Source organism: Pinus tabuliformis, chromosome Q (genome assembly GCF_031772625.1).
Source record: "Pinus tabuliformis cultivar Carrire ecotype Pingquan chromosome Q, CPIR1, whole genome shotgun sequence".
NCBI lineage: Eukaryota > Viridiplantae > Streptophyta > Pinopsida > Pinales > Pinaceae > Pinus > Pinus tabuliformis.
The window spans coordinates 10,240,670-10,258,171 of NC_142296.1; the positions used below are offsets into that span (position 1 = coordinate 10,240,670).

Below are 17,502 nucleotides of genomic sequence, written 5' to 3' on the forward strand. Positions count from 1 at the left end.
ACATCCTTCTCTGTAGCTTTAGTAAAAACTAGTATATGTGGGAATTATATTGTTTAATTACAAGAAGAGAGCATTTTTGGACTAAGCTACTAAATGGAATATTTGGGATTTAGTCAAAACCTTGTCACCCTAACTTGGTTGAGTGATTGAAATTTATAAGATAAAATGTCTTAGATGATTTTTTCTAAACATCTAAATCATTTCTATTTGCTTTAAATTTTATTGATATACTATGGTACTATGTATGAGGTTGTGGTTTTAGTTATTTGTTATGTCAACATAGGAATGTTGTAGTATAATGTTGTGATGATGTTTCATGTGGAAATTGGACATAGTTATGATGAGAGGTCAATGATGCCATGATATAGCTTGATAATGTTATGTTGATGTTATAACTTACAATATTTTATGGTGTGAAGCCTATGGTAATCACATGTGGATTTTATGACATGCATGAGCATGTAGTTTTTTACTATTCATAATGCTGGGATAACAATAGCGCTATGTTCTCGTGATGGAAAGCAAATTACTTTATTTTAATTAATGTATTGGTTGCATGTTGAGATGTGGTGACTGACAGGAGCTCCACAAATGGGCCGAGAGGGCCAGGTTATTTGATGATATTGTGGGAGTCCATACCTGTGAGAGAAAATATGTAACACCATATGGGTTGGGGACATACTCAATCAACACTACATATGCCAGTGGTTCCTTTGTCTTGTATAACTCTTGATGGATAGCTCTTGAGGGGCTATGGGACCATCTTGAGGAGGTAAAGTACTTGATATTGGATTGGGATATGTTGACATGGCAAATGTTCGCTATACCAACAAGGGGAACTAACCCGATTATAGGCCCCAATTAGACCTACTTTCGTTTGGAATGGCTAGTTCCAACGGGTTTTAAGGGACCCCGTAAACTGTTAAATGCGTTGATAGATTGCTTCCGGGAGGAAGACTTCAATTAAATCAACGAAATAAAACAGCTAACCTCTATGTATTAAATCCTATCTACACTACTTCTAACTACTCTAATCTAGTTCTAGCTATCCTAATCTATCCTGCAGGAGCAAAATAAAAGAGATTAAACACCATAAATAAATTCCAAGTCCAAAAGAATCAATTACTGAGTTCATAGATGAACAAGGCTGTATTAGAGCTTGATTGCAATCAGATTACTCATACAGGAATACACATTCCTTTCCATACAAATAAACTAGCAACTGGTGTTTAATACGGTTTTGAATCAGAGATCGCTCATAAGTTAACCATGTAATTGAATCATATTCAATAAACAAGACTAATCATGAATAGTATGCCATCAATATGCATAAACACAAATCACATTTATATTCATCCTAGCAGTGACACCCTGCTTCAAAACACCTCCAAGCAAAGGAAAATAAATCAGAAACTAAAGGCTCCTTCTTGAACCAAACAATCCTCCTTATTCACAATAAATCAAAACTGTTCTTATCCAAAAGAAAAACCCCTTCTCATCCTCGGAGGTCATACTTATGCAAAAGCCCCCTGATTTTAGGCCTTCCCTGCCTCTTCATCTTCCCCCACTGTTTTTGATATACAAATCTAATATATAGAGATAGGATCATCAACGAAACTGCTAACATGTAGAAAGCATATTCGTTGGAGCGCTTCATTTCCTGAGGAAGTGGACAAATGTTGATAAAAAGGGTGACTGTGTGTCGCCTTTCCATGATGAAAATTAGGACAACTTTGCTTTCGAAATGCACAGGCAATGCCTGGGATTCCGACCTGAAATGCCTAAGGTCAAACCTTCAAACACAATGTTTCTGCATACATGACTCTTTGAATCCACTCTTGTGTCCTTTACTTCTCGCCTGCAGAGATAGTTATCATTAGCTTCATGATTGTGAACAATATAACAGAAATATTTAAACAAAACATAAACGCCTTCTTCATTAACTTTTATACAACTACGGGGAACAAGTGTGAAAGAAAAGGATTTATGCACAAAACACATGCAACACACAATTTCCGCTCAATCCATAGGCTTGGCACGGTTTTTGAGGGCTTCACTTAATCGTAATCAGGTATCGGCCTCTCCGTGGGTCGCAGTACCCATGCCTTCCACTTCCTCGATGTGCGATTACACTATCGGGACTCCACAGGCCCGCCTTTACACTAAAAACCCGCTCCCTTTGTTATATCGAGAATTTTGGAAAACACGGGAAAACAAAGAAAATCCCGCCCCGATCACTTAAGCCGGACCTCAAATTTTATGTATCGGGGCCTATAAATATCATCAGGTTTGGCATATCGCATATCGCAATATGCACAAGCCTAGGGCTCCGTCGATTGCGATATGCGATGGGGCTTCAGACCCGAAAATATATATATCATATTGGATAAGCTCGGCGGGTCCGCCATATCGCCGCGCACATTGTGTATGAGGCCCAGGCTTCGCCGATATGTGATATGGACCCAGACCCGACATATGTATGAAGTATGGTTAAAAGTGTCATCAGGTTCGAAGCATAGTGGCACACCTTATATATATAAGCCTTAGACCTAGGCCGATTGCGATATGCGACAGGGTTTCGGACCCAACATATACGTATATTGTGGTTTATAATGTCATCAGGTCCGGTGCCTTATGGCATGCGTTATGTGCCAAGATTGAGTGCGATAAGCGAAAGAGGGATGGTTTATGCATGTTTGTGAAGTTTTTCATTGCAAAGAGTTAAAAAGGAAATGAGGCGCGATAGAAGGTTTTGTGTCTTAAGTACACAAATGACTGTAGTGAGGGTGGGGGTGATTATGTGTGCGGGCATAAATATGTTATGGATGCTTATGAGGATTTGAGAAGTCCTGACGAAGGGAATGAATGCAGGGCTAGGCTGGGTCATGAATGAACCATGCAGTAGAGAGTTATTCAATGGCTTAGCCATCAGGCATTGAAAATTTGACTCGGCAAAGAGTTAACATCCATGTGATAAAACAAATCATTCTGAAAGATGAAAGATCAAACTTCTGGGGGACCCATTGAAAATTTGCTATTAGAGCATGTTTTAATAGGGTGGTAGTTGTGGCCACAACAGGATGCCAAAGTCTGGTGTGGGTGTAAGGACTTCGATGCCTGGGGTTGTGCACCTTAGTGAGTGTGGAGGGATTGGGTCAGCCTTTTGAGATGCCTGGAGTACTATTGCATGGAATACTGAGCGAGGTGCTTGCATTGGGGCATATGAGGTTTGAGTCGGGCGCAAGCCTTGGGGCCAACCTTGGGGTATGGTACAGACCGGTGAGGCTTTATGCTTGGTTCTGAAAGTTGGGAAAAATGACAGAGATTCCTTGGGATTTCCTTAGTGATGTGAAAACTTTCGATACTTGCTGGTTATACTAGTTCAATAGAGGGTTTATGGCAAACGTGAGTAATAAATAACTAAATTAAACAAAATAAAAAATTTAAATGATTCAACTTAACTTCAAGATGAAGTTCCTTAAAGAGGGGAGTATGTAATGCCCCATAATAATAATACTAATAATCTAAATAAAACAAAATAAAAAATTTAAATGATTCAACTTAACTTCAAGATGAAGTTCCTTAAAGAGGGGAATATGTAATGCCCCATAATAATAATAATTTATAAGTAAACAAAACAATAAATAATAAATAAAAGATAATAATAGTAAATAAATAATAAATAAAATAATAATAATAGTAAATAAATAATAAAAAAATATAATAATAGTAAATAAAATTAATAAAGAAAATATAATAATAGTAAATAATACACTTAATTTTTAAATAAATATATAAAAGTAAACTATAAAAATAATAAGAATAAGTAAAGTTAACAAAAAGTAAAAATGAATAAAATAAGAAAGAGTTAAATTAAGAAAAATATTGAATTAAGTAAAACTTAAAACAAAAAAATAAAAGTTGCATGTTGACACATGGATTGTGTGCATGCGGATCCCTTTCTAATTCCCTTCCATTTTTGGAACAATTGGTTCTATTTAATGGACGAAGAGGGAATGAGATGATCATTCTTCTAGAGAAGAGTGTTGAGAGGCAAAGGAAACCTTGACAGTAGTACGTTGATTGAGGGCTCAAGGGTGGCCAATTGTAGAAATATTAACTGCAGCTGAGCCTATGGTTGGGTGAAGAGTTGTCCCAAAAAACTTTGTTGTGGTTAGCGGGATTCAAATAACATTCAACTCCAAATTACAAGTAAGGAATATCGTTGGTATAGGTAAGTCATCTCTACTCATGTTTTTAGAAATTATAAGCTAATTAGATGAATAGTTGTGTGTTGACTATTAATCACATAAATGATCTAATTAGTGGTATATTTAAATTGTGAGTTGCTACAACATACCGTTGGCTTATTAGCAAAGCCTAACCCCAAGAGCATTGAGGAGAATTGACCTCGTGACCTCCCATTAGCTAGTTTCTTTAGCAACAAGAACTCAACCAATTAAGCTATTCATCAAGACTTATATTAATAATTAATATATAGGTACTAATATATTATAATTTGTTTTTTTTTTTTTTCGTGGAAAAAGTCGCAATTTCCTTTATTAATAAGAAAATTACATTTTGTAGATGCAGAGCATATTCATATGGTGTTCTATACTGTCAATCAAAAACTCAAAATTAGGATCCCACCTCTGGGGTGGGGCTGATAAAAAATAAGCATTTGTGAACGCTGTTTGTACTCTTCGCAGAGAGACCGATACTGAGGTAAGCACATAAAAACTATATGAATATTTACAGATGATCCTTAATTTATAAGTCAGTTCCAAAAAACAAAACACCCTATTTATACTCCAGGGTCTATAAACGGCCTGTGATAGTACTGATAAGAGATGTCGTTACGTTCCTCCTAAATTAACCAATTAGCATCGTCCCGGTGCGTTGCTTCCTTGGATAGGTGGTCAACAGCTGAGTCGCGTTCCTCGCGGTGAAAACGTCCCCTGAAGCCGCCTGAGCTCTCGTCAGTGGAGGAGAGGGTGGCCGTAGTGGAGCTTTTCCCCGCTTCTTCTTGGGACCAAGGTCCGCTTCCCTTCTTTCCTCAGTTGTAGCTTGCGGTGGCTGCTCCTTGGCTTCTTGTGCGTGCTGGGGAGGATCCTGAGAAGCGTCAGTGTGCGGAGCAATCGCGCGAGGCCTCTGTCCCCCTTTAGCATTCAGCGGGCAATTACTAAACATGTGGCCAACCTTATGGCAGCGTCAGCATCTGTAGGGTACCCCTTCATAATCCAGAATTTGCTTCCTGGTATAGTTTCACCATTGTATGGTGATGTGCTCCTGCAGTCCTCCTCTTGTATCCATGTGCACCAAAAGTCTGGCATATGCCATCTTACCAGTTGCGAGGTAGGATTTATCAAACCCCATATAAGTGCTCAGGGAGTTGCCGATGCGCTTGAAAATCTCCTCCGACCAAAAGTGGGGGGGGGAGCCCTGGCAGCCTGATCCAAATAGGGCCAACCCCTATCTGCTCTGATTCGGGATCAAAGAGGGGTGACCAGCGCTTCAATAGAACGGGCGCATGTTCAAAATGCCAATAAGAAGATAATACCTAATTGGTATGGTCGGGTCTAGCAAACCTGAATGCGAACCATCCCCTGACGAAAGTCTGGACAGTCGGAAGGTCTGCTAGATGATGTCCCTAGACTTCAGAAGTCCAAGCTTTTAACTGCTCCGCCGAATGGCTCCTTCCACGAATCCTTCCGACCAGTACTCTGTCTGCAATATCCATGGACTCTGCCAGTTGAATATCTTCCTCTAGCCGTAGGAAAACGTCGTCAATTTTAGATCTGAAACATCGGGCCTTCTTACGGGGTCTCGCTTCCTCAGGTAAGGGCTCCTTTGGGTCAGTACTTAGCTCAGGGTCAGAATGGGTCTCAGGACAAGGGGGAGATGCAGATGGGAGGATGTCCGATAGGGGTGGAATGATTGTAAAGCTTCTAGATTGAGGGTCGGGAAGATGCGACGAGGACAGAGTCATCGATGTAGATGGGGCTGACGAGCTGTCCAAAATGGAAGAGGGGCCGCAGGAAAAGAGTGAGAAGGGTCGGCCTAGGGCTCCGGGGGATTAGGGTTTAGGCAACCAGAAGCAAACCCTAACGAGGACGGTTGCAAGACCCTAAGATCGGAGGAAGGTCGGCTATGGCTTCGTTCAGTTCACTGCTGAACGGAACACGGTCCTCCTTGTAGGTATGCGGCGTCGACCAGATAGCTCCCTCCGGCAGCGGGTCCTCCGAGTAATCAATAAGATCGAGGTCCATAGTTGTCGGGGGCTTGCAAATGCCAGCTGCCTGTAACAGCCAAAGGTCTATTGGGTGAACACGGGAGGGTTCTGAACCAAAATAGAGGGAGCAGGGCGGGAGCTGATAGAAACTGCACAGTAACACAATGAAAACCAAAATACCGTATTGCTAATACAGGGGTAGGGTAAAACAGTAGCCCCAGGCCCGAGCTATGTGGAGTTGTCCTGGTCTACCATCTACGGCATAAACCTGCACCCACGTCAAATCAACCGTATTCGCCTTCGCATTGCAGAGCCATCGTCTCCCCTTTTCGGTTGCATCCCAGACCTTCTCATATATTATAATTTGTTAAAAATATATATTATCAATAAAAATTAATTAGGTTTAAATATAATAAATGTAATTGGAACAGATAAAACATTTTTATGTTTTTTGACTTTCAAAAATTAATTAATCATTAAAATATGAAATAAAAATTGTAGTCTTTTTTATTTTTAAAAATTAGTCAATCCACTTTTACATAGTTATCAAGTTAGAAAAATTAAGAAATTCAACCAAATTTAACAAAACTCTATAACTAGAATCTAATTTGTAGATGTGTAACTTCAAATCTAGCTACTAATAACATAATATATAAATACAATTTAATAATTCAAAAAAATAAATAATATATTTTATTAATATAAACAATATAATAAATGTAAAAATCAACAATAAGTTAATTATTATATTCCTTATCAATTTGTTTGTTTGTTTGTCTTTTAATATAAATATATATATAGAGTTAAGTATTGTGAGTTTTGAGATTATTAACATACTTAATCTATAGCTTCAGTAGCTGTGATCTAGGGGCATCTAAGTAGTCGAAATCACATGGGAATCGCACTTGACTCGACCAAACTAACCCTTGGCATGATTGGATTTTTGCCCCTAAAATTTCAAGCAACAATTTTTTTCACCACTAAATGTCATAACAAAGTACCTTGTCACAATCTATTGTAGCCCCAATAAAATTTTAATAATTTATATATTATAATAAAAAATTAATTCAATTTTATAATTATATTAATTAAATATATAAAAAAAAATTATTAAAAAAATGTTTTTTTTATTAATCATATCATCATTTTTTTTTGGTCCATATTTCAAAAAACTAAGATTCATCCTAAAGAAAAACAAATTTTTAATTACTATAATAATTTTGTTTAACAATTTTTATTTTTAAAATATTTTGTATATTATTAAAAAAACATATTTTTATTTAAAAAGTAAATAAATAAGATCGATGTTCACAAAATTTCAAAAATAATTTTCACCATTGAGATTTCATAATCTTCTCACCCTTCGTGGATTAAGGTAATCATTGAAAATTAACACATTTTCCGCAATGGGCCCCTTTTGGATTTCCTCTTCCATGGTTTCTAATATTTAAAAAAAAAAAAAATTTAAAATACATTTGCAATAAAAAGGTATTTATTAACCCAAATTTCCACATTCAATTATCCATTATTCAAGTAACACTTTCATGTGCGAGTGAAATAAGGAAAAAATAATAACAAATTAGCAAGAAGAGTCAATTAGGATTAGGATTAGGATTAGAATTAAGATAATAGTTAAATTATGTTAATTGTTTTTGTTTACTAATTTATGTGAGTTTTGAGATAATTATACGACCGATCGCACCACATCAACTTTTAGCATGACTAGTTTTTTACACACACCAACGTTTATCATGACTAGAGTTTTAAAAATTTAGAGACAATAACCTTTACACCATATAATACTTTAAAAAAATACAACCAATTACCGTTTGCTACTTATCTTAAGCGAAATTATATTAAAATTTAAGCGAAATTATATTAAAATTTAAATAAACATAATATTAGTAATAATAATTATAACCTATACAAAAATATAATAATAACCTATACAAGAATCATAAAGAGGCCCACAATAAATAACGTACATAAGGTTTATAATAAGTTAGAAGAGTTATAGATTTAAATTAAAATTTAAAGGAAGAAGAATATAAATTAAAAACCGTAACTATAAATAATATTAATAAGAATTATAATATATTATTTATGGATGAATGGATATTTATAATAATAATTATAATAAAAGGGTGATTTATTGTCTTTTAAAGGTTGTGTTCAGAAAATGATTTCAATTTGGGTAGAATTTTAAAAATACTTTATATATTTTGAGTTTAGGCTTGGGTGATTTATAATGAATTAAGAAAAGTCATATTTTGTGTTGGACACCTAATCCTCAATGGGTTAGTGTGGAAGCCGGATGGACAAAAGGAGTCCAAGAGACCTTGGGATGTGAAACCCAACGGTCACATATTGTACTATAAATGTATATCTCTTGTTAATAAAAATTGTACTCTCATGATTTATCCTTCATATTCCTTTGTTGTCCATGTGTGTTTAACATGGTATCAGAGCGGGCGATTGCTGGTCCTGCTCCAATTTGAGCCACTTGTTTTGTGGTCTCTGCTAATTAGAATTTATCAGAATTGCCACCTTATAGAACGTCATATTTTGCCTGTCCAACAGCATTAATTAATGCCCTATCTGCTTGTCAGAATTGAGCATTTTATTCCTCATTCTGCCCCATATTCTTTCCTGCGCTCTGTGGGCTCTCTGCCATAACCGTTGTCTGCCATTAGCTGCCACCTCTGTCTATCAGCGCTGAAATCTGCCTGGAAACCTTGGGGCCCCTCAGAACTGTATTCTTTAGTCTGTTATTCCTTTGCATGCGCTGTTATGTCCTGTCAGATAACAGTTCCTGAAATCTTTGAAGTTTGTGTCTGTCGTATTGGCTTTTCTCGATTCAAATGTTCAACGATTTGTTCCAAAATGGATTCCAAAATTGTTGTACAAGGCTTCATTCATTGAATATGTTCGTATGTGTTTGGTTGAGCGTCAAATCTGCAGGTCTGAGTTTCCTATAATCTCGATTTCTCAGAGGTGTTTGACAATCTTTTGCATAACGTATCTGTGCCTACTCCTTGCCGACAAGGTCTGACTATATTAGCGTATCCTGAATTTGAAGGTGGTATCAGAGGGAATACAAAACAATCTGTCGTTGTATTGAATACGACAACGGTGAATGAAGCATTCATAATCCCGCAGCATATACCATTCAACGAAGCCACAGTTAATGGACAACGTGGAGGTGAGAGGTATGTGCCATACCACTGTTGAACGCTCAATGCAATGCCAACTGTTCGCCTTCCATAATATATAACGCTTTTACAATCATCCATTGACCCTATAGCGTTAACACCTCTCGTTATGGTTCAGCAGGCTTCTCCACCTACTCATTTGGCCGAGAATAGTTCCCTAATTATAGCATCAAGTTGAATGCAAATACATGATCAATTAGAAAATATTTGTGTGCTTTAATTGATTCTTGGCAGCAGGCCAAAAGAAAATTTCTGAGGAATACTGGAAATTTGACACTTGTAGACCATCTTGACAGACATCTAGGTCAGTGACTCCGTTTCGGATTTCATTCTGTGGGCTCCACTTCTTACAACGAGAGAGAAGCCTCCAAAAATTGGCGTATGCCGCTGATAGACTCAGATCGGAGTCTGCCTTGGCTTCAGGTAATTTCATCTAGCCATATTTCGTAATAACGACATTCAGTACTATGCTATGGAGCTTCAAATTCGGTTTTAAATAGTCGGATCCATTTCTTCCCACACGGGCTTACAAGAAAATTAATATTGAAAGTGTAATTGTGCCCTCTCAAAGTTGAAATATGCGGACCATCTTGGCAGCGATAAGAGTCTTCAATAGGGATTTTGGTCTTCCGAGAAGAATTCGAAAATAAAGATCGTTACTAGCCATATTTGGATTCATCAGAGCAATTACAGCTACTAGTAGCGGTGATTGCGTTTGGCCGTAAACTAGCGCGTTGATTCATGCCTCCATTTATGGGCAACGTAATCCTCAAACTAAACCTGGAGCTTGGTGTGGCCGCAATGCATCCTCCAATGCGTTGAATGCTGGCGACTCCATTGAACGCTGGCAACTCTGTTGAATTTTGGTAACTCCACTCTACCGTGCGGCCCTTCGAACAGTTGGCCATCCTCACAGTCCCGTTGTGGTATTGATGTCAATTCATTGTGCATATTTGTACGTATTAAATCATCGATTTTCATGAGAAAACTACTTCTAAAGCAAAAACACAACTAACTGGTAAACGCGCTCCGTTGTTGTTTGCACTATATTTGCTACTGCTGCAGATATAGTTGCTCTAGCCTTTGAAGCTTTGTTTTAAGTGCTTCACTGTGTTCATCCTTGAAAATATTTTCCTGTACAAGAGAAGTTATTCTTTCATTTAATGTGTTGTTATCAATGTTCAATGTGGCTCCTCCGTGGTTAAGAAAGGCAAACTGAGGAGACATAGTTGAGACTTCCACCTCTGATGCAGTGACACGTTCAGTGAGCTATTATAGACTTACAAAAAAAAGAAAAGGAAAGAGAGGGATGAGTCATCATTAAATTCGTGGGCTATCTATTCCCTGTACGTGGAAGGAGTCTGTTTGCTGATGTTGCTTGCTATCTAAAGAGCATGAGCTGGGAATTCGAAGGCATACTGTAGAAGTTATATTTGTCATAGAAGGTTGATCTCACTATGAAGAAATCAAGCTTTGAGACGGGTTTCTCTGTGCATGGCTTGATGGACAAGTTCCCTTGTACATGGTTCGATGGTGTGAGCAATGTCCAAATTGAGGGTGTAAGGGTCTTAATCCATTGAAACTTGCTGCCACATATGAATGCTTGCTGAAATTCTGAACAAATTCTATGTATGTTGTCGCTTTCAAAGACTAGACGCCTGTTGTGTGATTGTTGGAGATCAAATACTTCACTGGTATAAGAATTGCTGCTATCCTTCTGTAACGAGTGATGCAACTATGCATTTAATTCCTGAAGCAATAATCTTCTTGAACGAATTTATTATCCAGAGACAACATTTGATTATAGTTGGAAGCTGACTTAGTATTGTCAAAGATCATTGGGATTGCACAAATCTGGGTGTGAATTCCTCTGCTAATTTCAGAAAGGTTGGGTTGCTGGACGTGCATCTTCAACCGTGGCTGTAGTAGGCATTGTAAAGCAGAGGTGAGGAGGCCGTGTTTATCAGTCTTTCCCAAAGTGTATGTGCTGCGTATGAAGAGGTCGCTTATGGTATGACAGTGTATGGTGTGAAAACGGTTTTAAATGGATCCCTTCCCGATGAAGAAATGGAAGCGTGAGAGGTTTTGAATCCAGATTTCAAAGCATTGTTCCTTTTTTAGGTTTTATATATTAAGAAATTTGCCTGTTAAAATCCCGTGGTTGCTCCTCATTCTGGCATATGCGTTGGTCATTTTTCTTGTCGATTCATGCTCCTTATATGGTGTTGATTACTTTATGTTATTTCAAATGTGTTGGAATATGAAGCTTATATAACCAAACACAACTGAAATCGAGAGTCATCACCATTTTTGAAGACAATTGCAATCTGTTGTAAAATCCAGTTGTATTGACATATTGCAAGTGAGTGTTGATTTTTCTGTACAAGTTCATAGTTTTGATCAGTGTAATATTGACAATGAATAAAATAGCCAGAATTGGTGAAGTATTGGAGTTCTTAAAAACTCTGATACATTCCTCTGATCATGGTACAGTAAGAATAAGCAAAGCTTCTCTTGTTGACATTAGAACCTGCTTGCATAATGTACAAGAGAATATTGAGTTTTTGTAGATTGAGACAAAGCTACAGCAGTGGAGTCATCATTTTGAACCTGTTTCTGTTCAGAACAATGAAGCAGACTCCCATAAACAGCAAGACAATATTGTTGAAGTTCATTTAGATCCAGTGCCCAATAAAGCAGCAGTTGTACATGCAGATGCAGAAACTCAGTCTACACTTCCCAATCCCATCATCAGACCTTGGGAACAACTTGTCCACAACAAGCACAAAACTGGTCTTGGATATGACAAGGACTTGTCCTTTCATATTCCAGACTACTCAAAGCCCATTCAGTTTCAGAGTGCTGGATTCATTCATGATAGTTCACCTCCAACTGTTCCAAATTCTGCTCCTCTTCCACAACAACAACAGATCGTGAAATGCCAACACTGTGACCAAGTTGGCCATTTGAAAGATCACTGTTTTGATCTTCATCCATGTAAGCACTGTCATAAAACCAATCATTCTTCACACAGATGCTTCAGAAACAAACGTCCTGCAAGAACAAAGATTCATCTTGGATGGATCGCTTCTTGGCAATGGGCATCAACAGCCAAGAAGATATTCCAATCACATGTCAGAACTTGTTCCTGAGTATTGAACAGTCTTGCAGTTGAGTTTTCTCCATCATCTCACCTTGTATCTGATAGGGGGGGAAATGATGGTCATCTACAAGCTTCAAAGCCACATCAAGCGAGCCTGAGCCACAACTTGCCACACCAGTTTCAGAGTTGTAGCCAGCAACAAAGATGCCCCTAAGCATGCCTTTAGTTGGCAATCTGGGACACTTCCTCTAGCAGAAGACCTCAGCTTCTTGCCAGTATCGGAAGAATTCCAGGAACAAAATTGAGAACACTTCCTCTAGCAGAAGATTCCAGCTTCTTGCCAATTTTGAAAGAGTTCCAGGAATTGCATTAAGCATTCCAGAGTTGTTGGTCATCCTTAAACCATCACAGGTTGAGACTTCCCTTTTCAGGTTGAAGTTCTCCCTTTTATGCGAGGTGAGACCTCCCTTTCATGGTTGAAGGTTTCCCTCTTCAAAACAATAGGAGCACTTCCTCTAGCAGAAAACTTCAGTTTCTTGCCAGTTTTGGAAGAGTTCCGGGAACTGCACTAAGCGTTCCAGTGTTGGTGGTCATCCTTAAACCACCGCCCTTTATACCAACATTTCAAAGAGCACATTCAGCCTAGTGTTGCCATGCATTTTTGCACATTTTGTATTACAGATCTCTTCTTGGACTCATACATAACCCTTCGGATTAAGGGGGGGAATGTTGGACACCTAATCCTCAATGGGTTAGTGTGGAAGCCAAATGGACAAAAAGAGTCCAAGAGACCTTCTGATGTGAAACCCAACGATCACATATTGTACTATAAATGTATATCTCTTGTTAATAAAAATTGTACTCTCATGATTTATCCTTCATATTCCTTTGCTGTCCATGTGTGTTTAACATTTTGAATTCATAACCAGCGTAAGTTCTACTTTGAAGACAACATTTTGGAAGAAGTTGCGAATTACAAATACCTCGGAATTGACTTCAACAAAAATCTAAGCTGGAATGGTTGTAGAAAGAAAAGAACTTTGGGGGGTTGGAAAGCATTTTATGCTTTTCAAAATAGGTGTAGAGAGGCAGAGTTATGGGATAGGAAAACCACTCAAACTCTTTTTGGGCTTCTAGTGATTCTGGTGATTCTCTATGGTTGTGAACTATGGGCCAGCAGTACATCCGACCTATAGTGGAGACAAATTGAGAAAATTCAAAAGAGTTTGAATACAAACAAATTTAAGATTAAAAGTGCAGTGCCTTATGCTATCTTGTTAAGTGAAACAGAGATTGCTCCTATTGAAGCAAATGCTATGGTGCGAGTCATAAGGTGTTTAAAAAAAATTGAGCAAATGGAAGATGGTAGATGGCCTAAGGTTGTCTTTAATGATAGATTGTGCAAGAGCAAAAAAACTTGGATGCAGCAAAATAAAAAATGGTTTAGTAAATGGCGTATTTGCTTGAACACGTGTTCCATAAACAACAAAGAGATAAAAACTTTTGTTATGGAAAGTTCCACAAGCATACTTGGGATAAGGAGCTAGGAAGAAAGAAAAATTAATATATTGAAGGTTTAATCCCACTCATAGTCATCAACCAAAAGCATACAGAGACCAATATCTCTTGGAGAGCCAAAATTCTTATTGTTCAGTTAAGTACTAATTCTCATCAACTCCATTGTGAAACAGGGCGCTAGAAAAGGCCAAAAGAAGTGTGGGAGGAAAGAGTATGCATTTTTTGTTCTTCCAGAAAAGTAGAAACAAAAAAACATCTCATTTTAGAATGTGAGGCCTTCAAAGACAACATGGTGCAGATATGCTGGCAACGAGCTCTTAGGAAAATCTATTTAGCGAGAGGTTTATCGAGACGTTGGGAGCATTTATTTTGAAGCTTCAAAGAAAAAGGGCCGAATACATCAAGCATATGAAGAAGCAATTTTTGGCAGTGAGCTCTTGGGAAAATCTATTTGGCGAGAGGTTTATCGAAAAGCTAGGAGCATTTATTTTGAACCTTCATAGAAAAATGGCCGAATACATCAAGCATATGAAGAAGCAATCTGTCCCATAAACTATCTTTAGCCTCGTGGATGTTAAAATAATTTCTTCTTATTCTAATAAATTAAGGAAAAACTCTTTTATTTTCTTAATAGAAAGAAATATTTTATATAATTAAACTCTAACTAAACTCTACAATTAAACTCTAACTAAACCCTACATTGGGAAGGAAGCACGGTTGACTTTTCTTAATACTTTATATAATTGAAGGAAATACGTTATATAATTAAACTCTAACTAAACTCTACCTTGGGAAGGAAGCACCGTTGACTTTTCTTAATACTTTATATAATTGAAGGAAATACGTTATATAATTAAACTCTACATTGGGAAGGAGGCACTGTGGGTTGCTGGAAATTAAGTTGGATTGTTGATGTCGGCCTGGGGACGATGATAGAACCTGCAACCCCAGCATCAATTCCAATAGCAATGTCTTCTGAGAGTAGGGGTAAGAGTAGAGGTACCGCCAACGACAGATCTGCTGCTTCTTCTTCATGGGTGGTGGCTGTGATGAGGATATGGAGGCTAGGATCCATCTACTTCAAAGGAGAGCAGAAGCTCAGAGCTTACTTCCTCCTATCCTCTGTTCTCATTCTCTCTGCCATGACAGCAGGTGGGTACTTACTTATCTCCTCTTTAGCTGTGCTTATTGTTTTGTTAAGTCCCATGTTGTACGAGTGCATTTTATAGGGGGGCAATCAGTTTTAAGAAAGTTGTTAAGATCTTTCCTTCCTCAGCCGCTTGAATTGAAAGGAAAGATTTATCCAAATACTATTCCGTGGTCGATTAGACAATGTACTGAGAATATATAACCAGAATGAGTAAAATTATGAATTAAAGTTGTGCCTTGTCACAGCAAATATCCAGGAGGCTAATACGTTTGTTCATCTGATAATCTAACATTTTGTCCCATTGTACAATAAGTCCTAATACATCAGAGGGACTATTTGGTATTTCAAAATGCTCTACATGTTTGCAGGAGTAGATTCTGCAAAACTTTCCTAACAAAAAACAAAACTTACAGCATGTATACATCAGTTCAAATTAGTACTTTCCTCGTCCAACAATTGGTTGAGGTCAGGGATTATTCCTGCGACTTTTTGGGGGTAAGCAATGGTTTCCTGTTGATTGAGTTGCAAAGCATTAATTTGCTTCTGAAGAGCGACAATCTGTTGACGTAAGACATTAGTTTTGTTCATCAGGCGAGCCAATCTTCCTTTGAAATCTTGGATTTCCTCCATGAGATTAACCATTGTTAACATTTGCTCCTGCTGCGTCATATTGAGGACCATCATGTCTAATTGCATGGCATCCAATTTTTCTAGTATTGTGTTCCTTTCCCCTGACATTTGCAGTTTGTGCACTTGGCTTTGCGAGTGGAATTATAATTGTCGTCTTTGCCTGACCACATGCACTTGTGTGAGAGGGCGTTGTTGGATTGTTGTAATTTGCACGGTTTTCTCTCTCACTTGTTGAATTGTTCCCTTCCTTTCAATCGCGATCGACGACCACCTTTGTGACTGCAGGGTCTCCCGAGCCACGCCGCTCTTCTCGCGGTGGCGAAGGGACTCAAGGCCCGGTTGATACTGCATTCTGACGTAATCCTGAGGAGGCCTATCCCTACGATTTCCGACCAGCGTGGCAGCCTTCCCTTTTTGCGTGGTGGCCTTCACAGCCCCCTTCTGAAGTCCAATTCAAAGCACAGAGAGCCTGTTTATGGCAGTTGACCTCCCTTCTGTGCTTGTTGTCATCCACCCTTCCGCTTTTAGACCAAGGGCTCTAATTCTGTGTGCATTATTCCGAACGAAGATTAAGGAAATTGACTGTGGTGGAGCCAAATTCTCTTGCACAGCACTCTGTGCTTCCAAATGCGGTGAGGCTCCACAATGGCAAGATAAATCCAGGCGTAGGGCAGCGGCTTCGTCAGCATGTAGTGTTTAGTCCTTCTCCCACATGCACCTCGCTAGAGCCGACCATACTTGTTCATTAATGCTTGCGTCTGAGACGTGATTAACACCATTTGTGTGAGGCTTGAGATGAGCTTACTCTGCATCCTGTGCAGCGTGGGTGGTCACGACAGTCGTCGGGGCCCCTCCTCCTTTATGAACTATTCTCGTGGCACGGCACGAAATTTCTATGTGTGTTTTCATGGAAATCGTATTTATGATTATAAGGTCTTTGGTCTCCTTCATTAGCGTTGAATAAATCATTTTTTTGAACACGGACTAAATTCATAGACTCTGTGTTAATAAGAACGTGCCAGGAGAGAGGCGATGATGTTGTTAACTTCTTCATGTTCGGCTTTAGCCAGCCTTCACGTGTAGCTGACAGAGCTTGTAAGGAAGGAGAGGAGTGCAGGTTTAGAGAGAAACGCAAGGAGCGACAAAATTCTTGTAATAAGTCCAAAAACAGAGAAGGTAAAGCGGAGGAGAAGCGAGGGGCGTTGACAGGGGGGAAGACGCCACCAGTCGGAGTCATTCATCGTATTTTCGGGCATCCTCCGTTCGAGACTTCGCAGGTTCGATTCACAGACTCCCACCTAGAATGCCAGAATAACCCCAGTTTGGTAATATTGTGAAGAAATCGCAGAAAATAAATAGCTAGAAACTCCAGTGTCTGATGGGCGTTAAACAAGATGGATATCAAAGTCTCGAGTTTAGCTTCAAGACTAAATTAGCCAAGGTTTATTTCATGGCAGGCGTGAACAGGCAGGCAGCGTGAACAAGCAGGCGTGAACAGGCGGGCAAGCAGAGGACAGGATTTTGTGAGCACAGTGGACAGGGAGCGTGAACAGGGTTTCGTGAGCACATAAGCAGAGGTAGCGTGAGCACAGAGCAGTGACGCAATTATAATAAGTCCAAAAACAGAGAAGGTAAAGCGGAGGAGAAGCGAGGGGCG

The 17,502-nt window shown here is 38.7% G+C and overlaps 1 protein-coding gene across 1 annotated transcript in view; it reads left to right on the forward strand.

The window, feature by feature from the left end:
- The first annotated feature begins 14,941 nt into the window (after window positions 1-14,941).
- The window catches only part of LOC149218012 (uncharacterized), a 306,427-nt gene continuing 303,866 nt past the window's right edge, over window positions 14,942-17,502 (forward strand). The window contains exon 1 of the mRNA XM_089382332.1: window positions 14,942-15,217. Coding sequence (XP_089238458.1) covers window positions 14,995-15,217 — 223 coding nt within the window. The 5' untranslated portion in view covers window positions 14,942-14,994. The remainder of the gene's footprint in view (window positions 15,218-17,502) is intronic.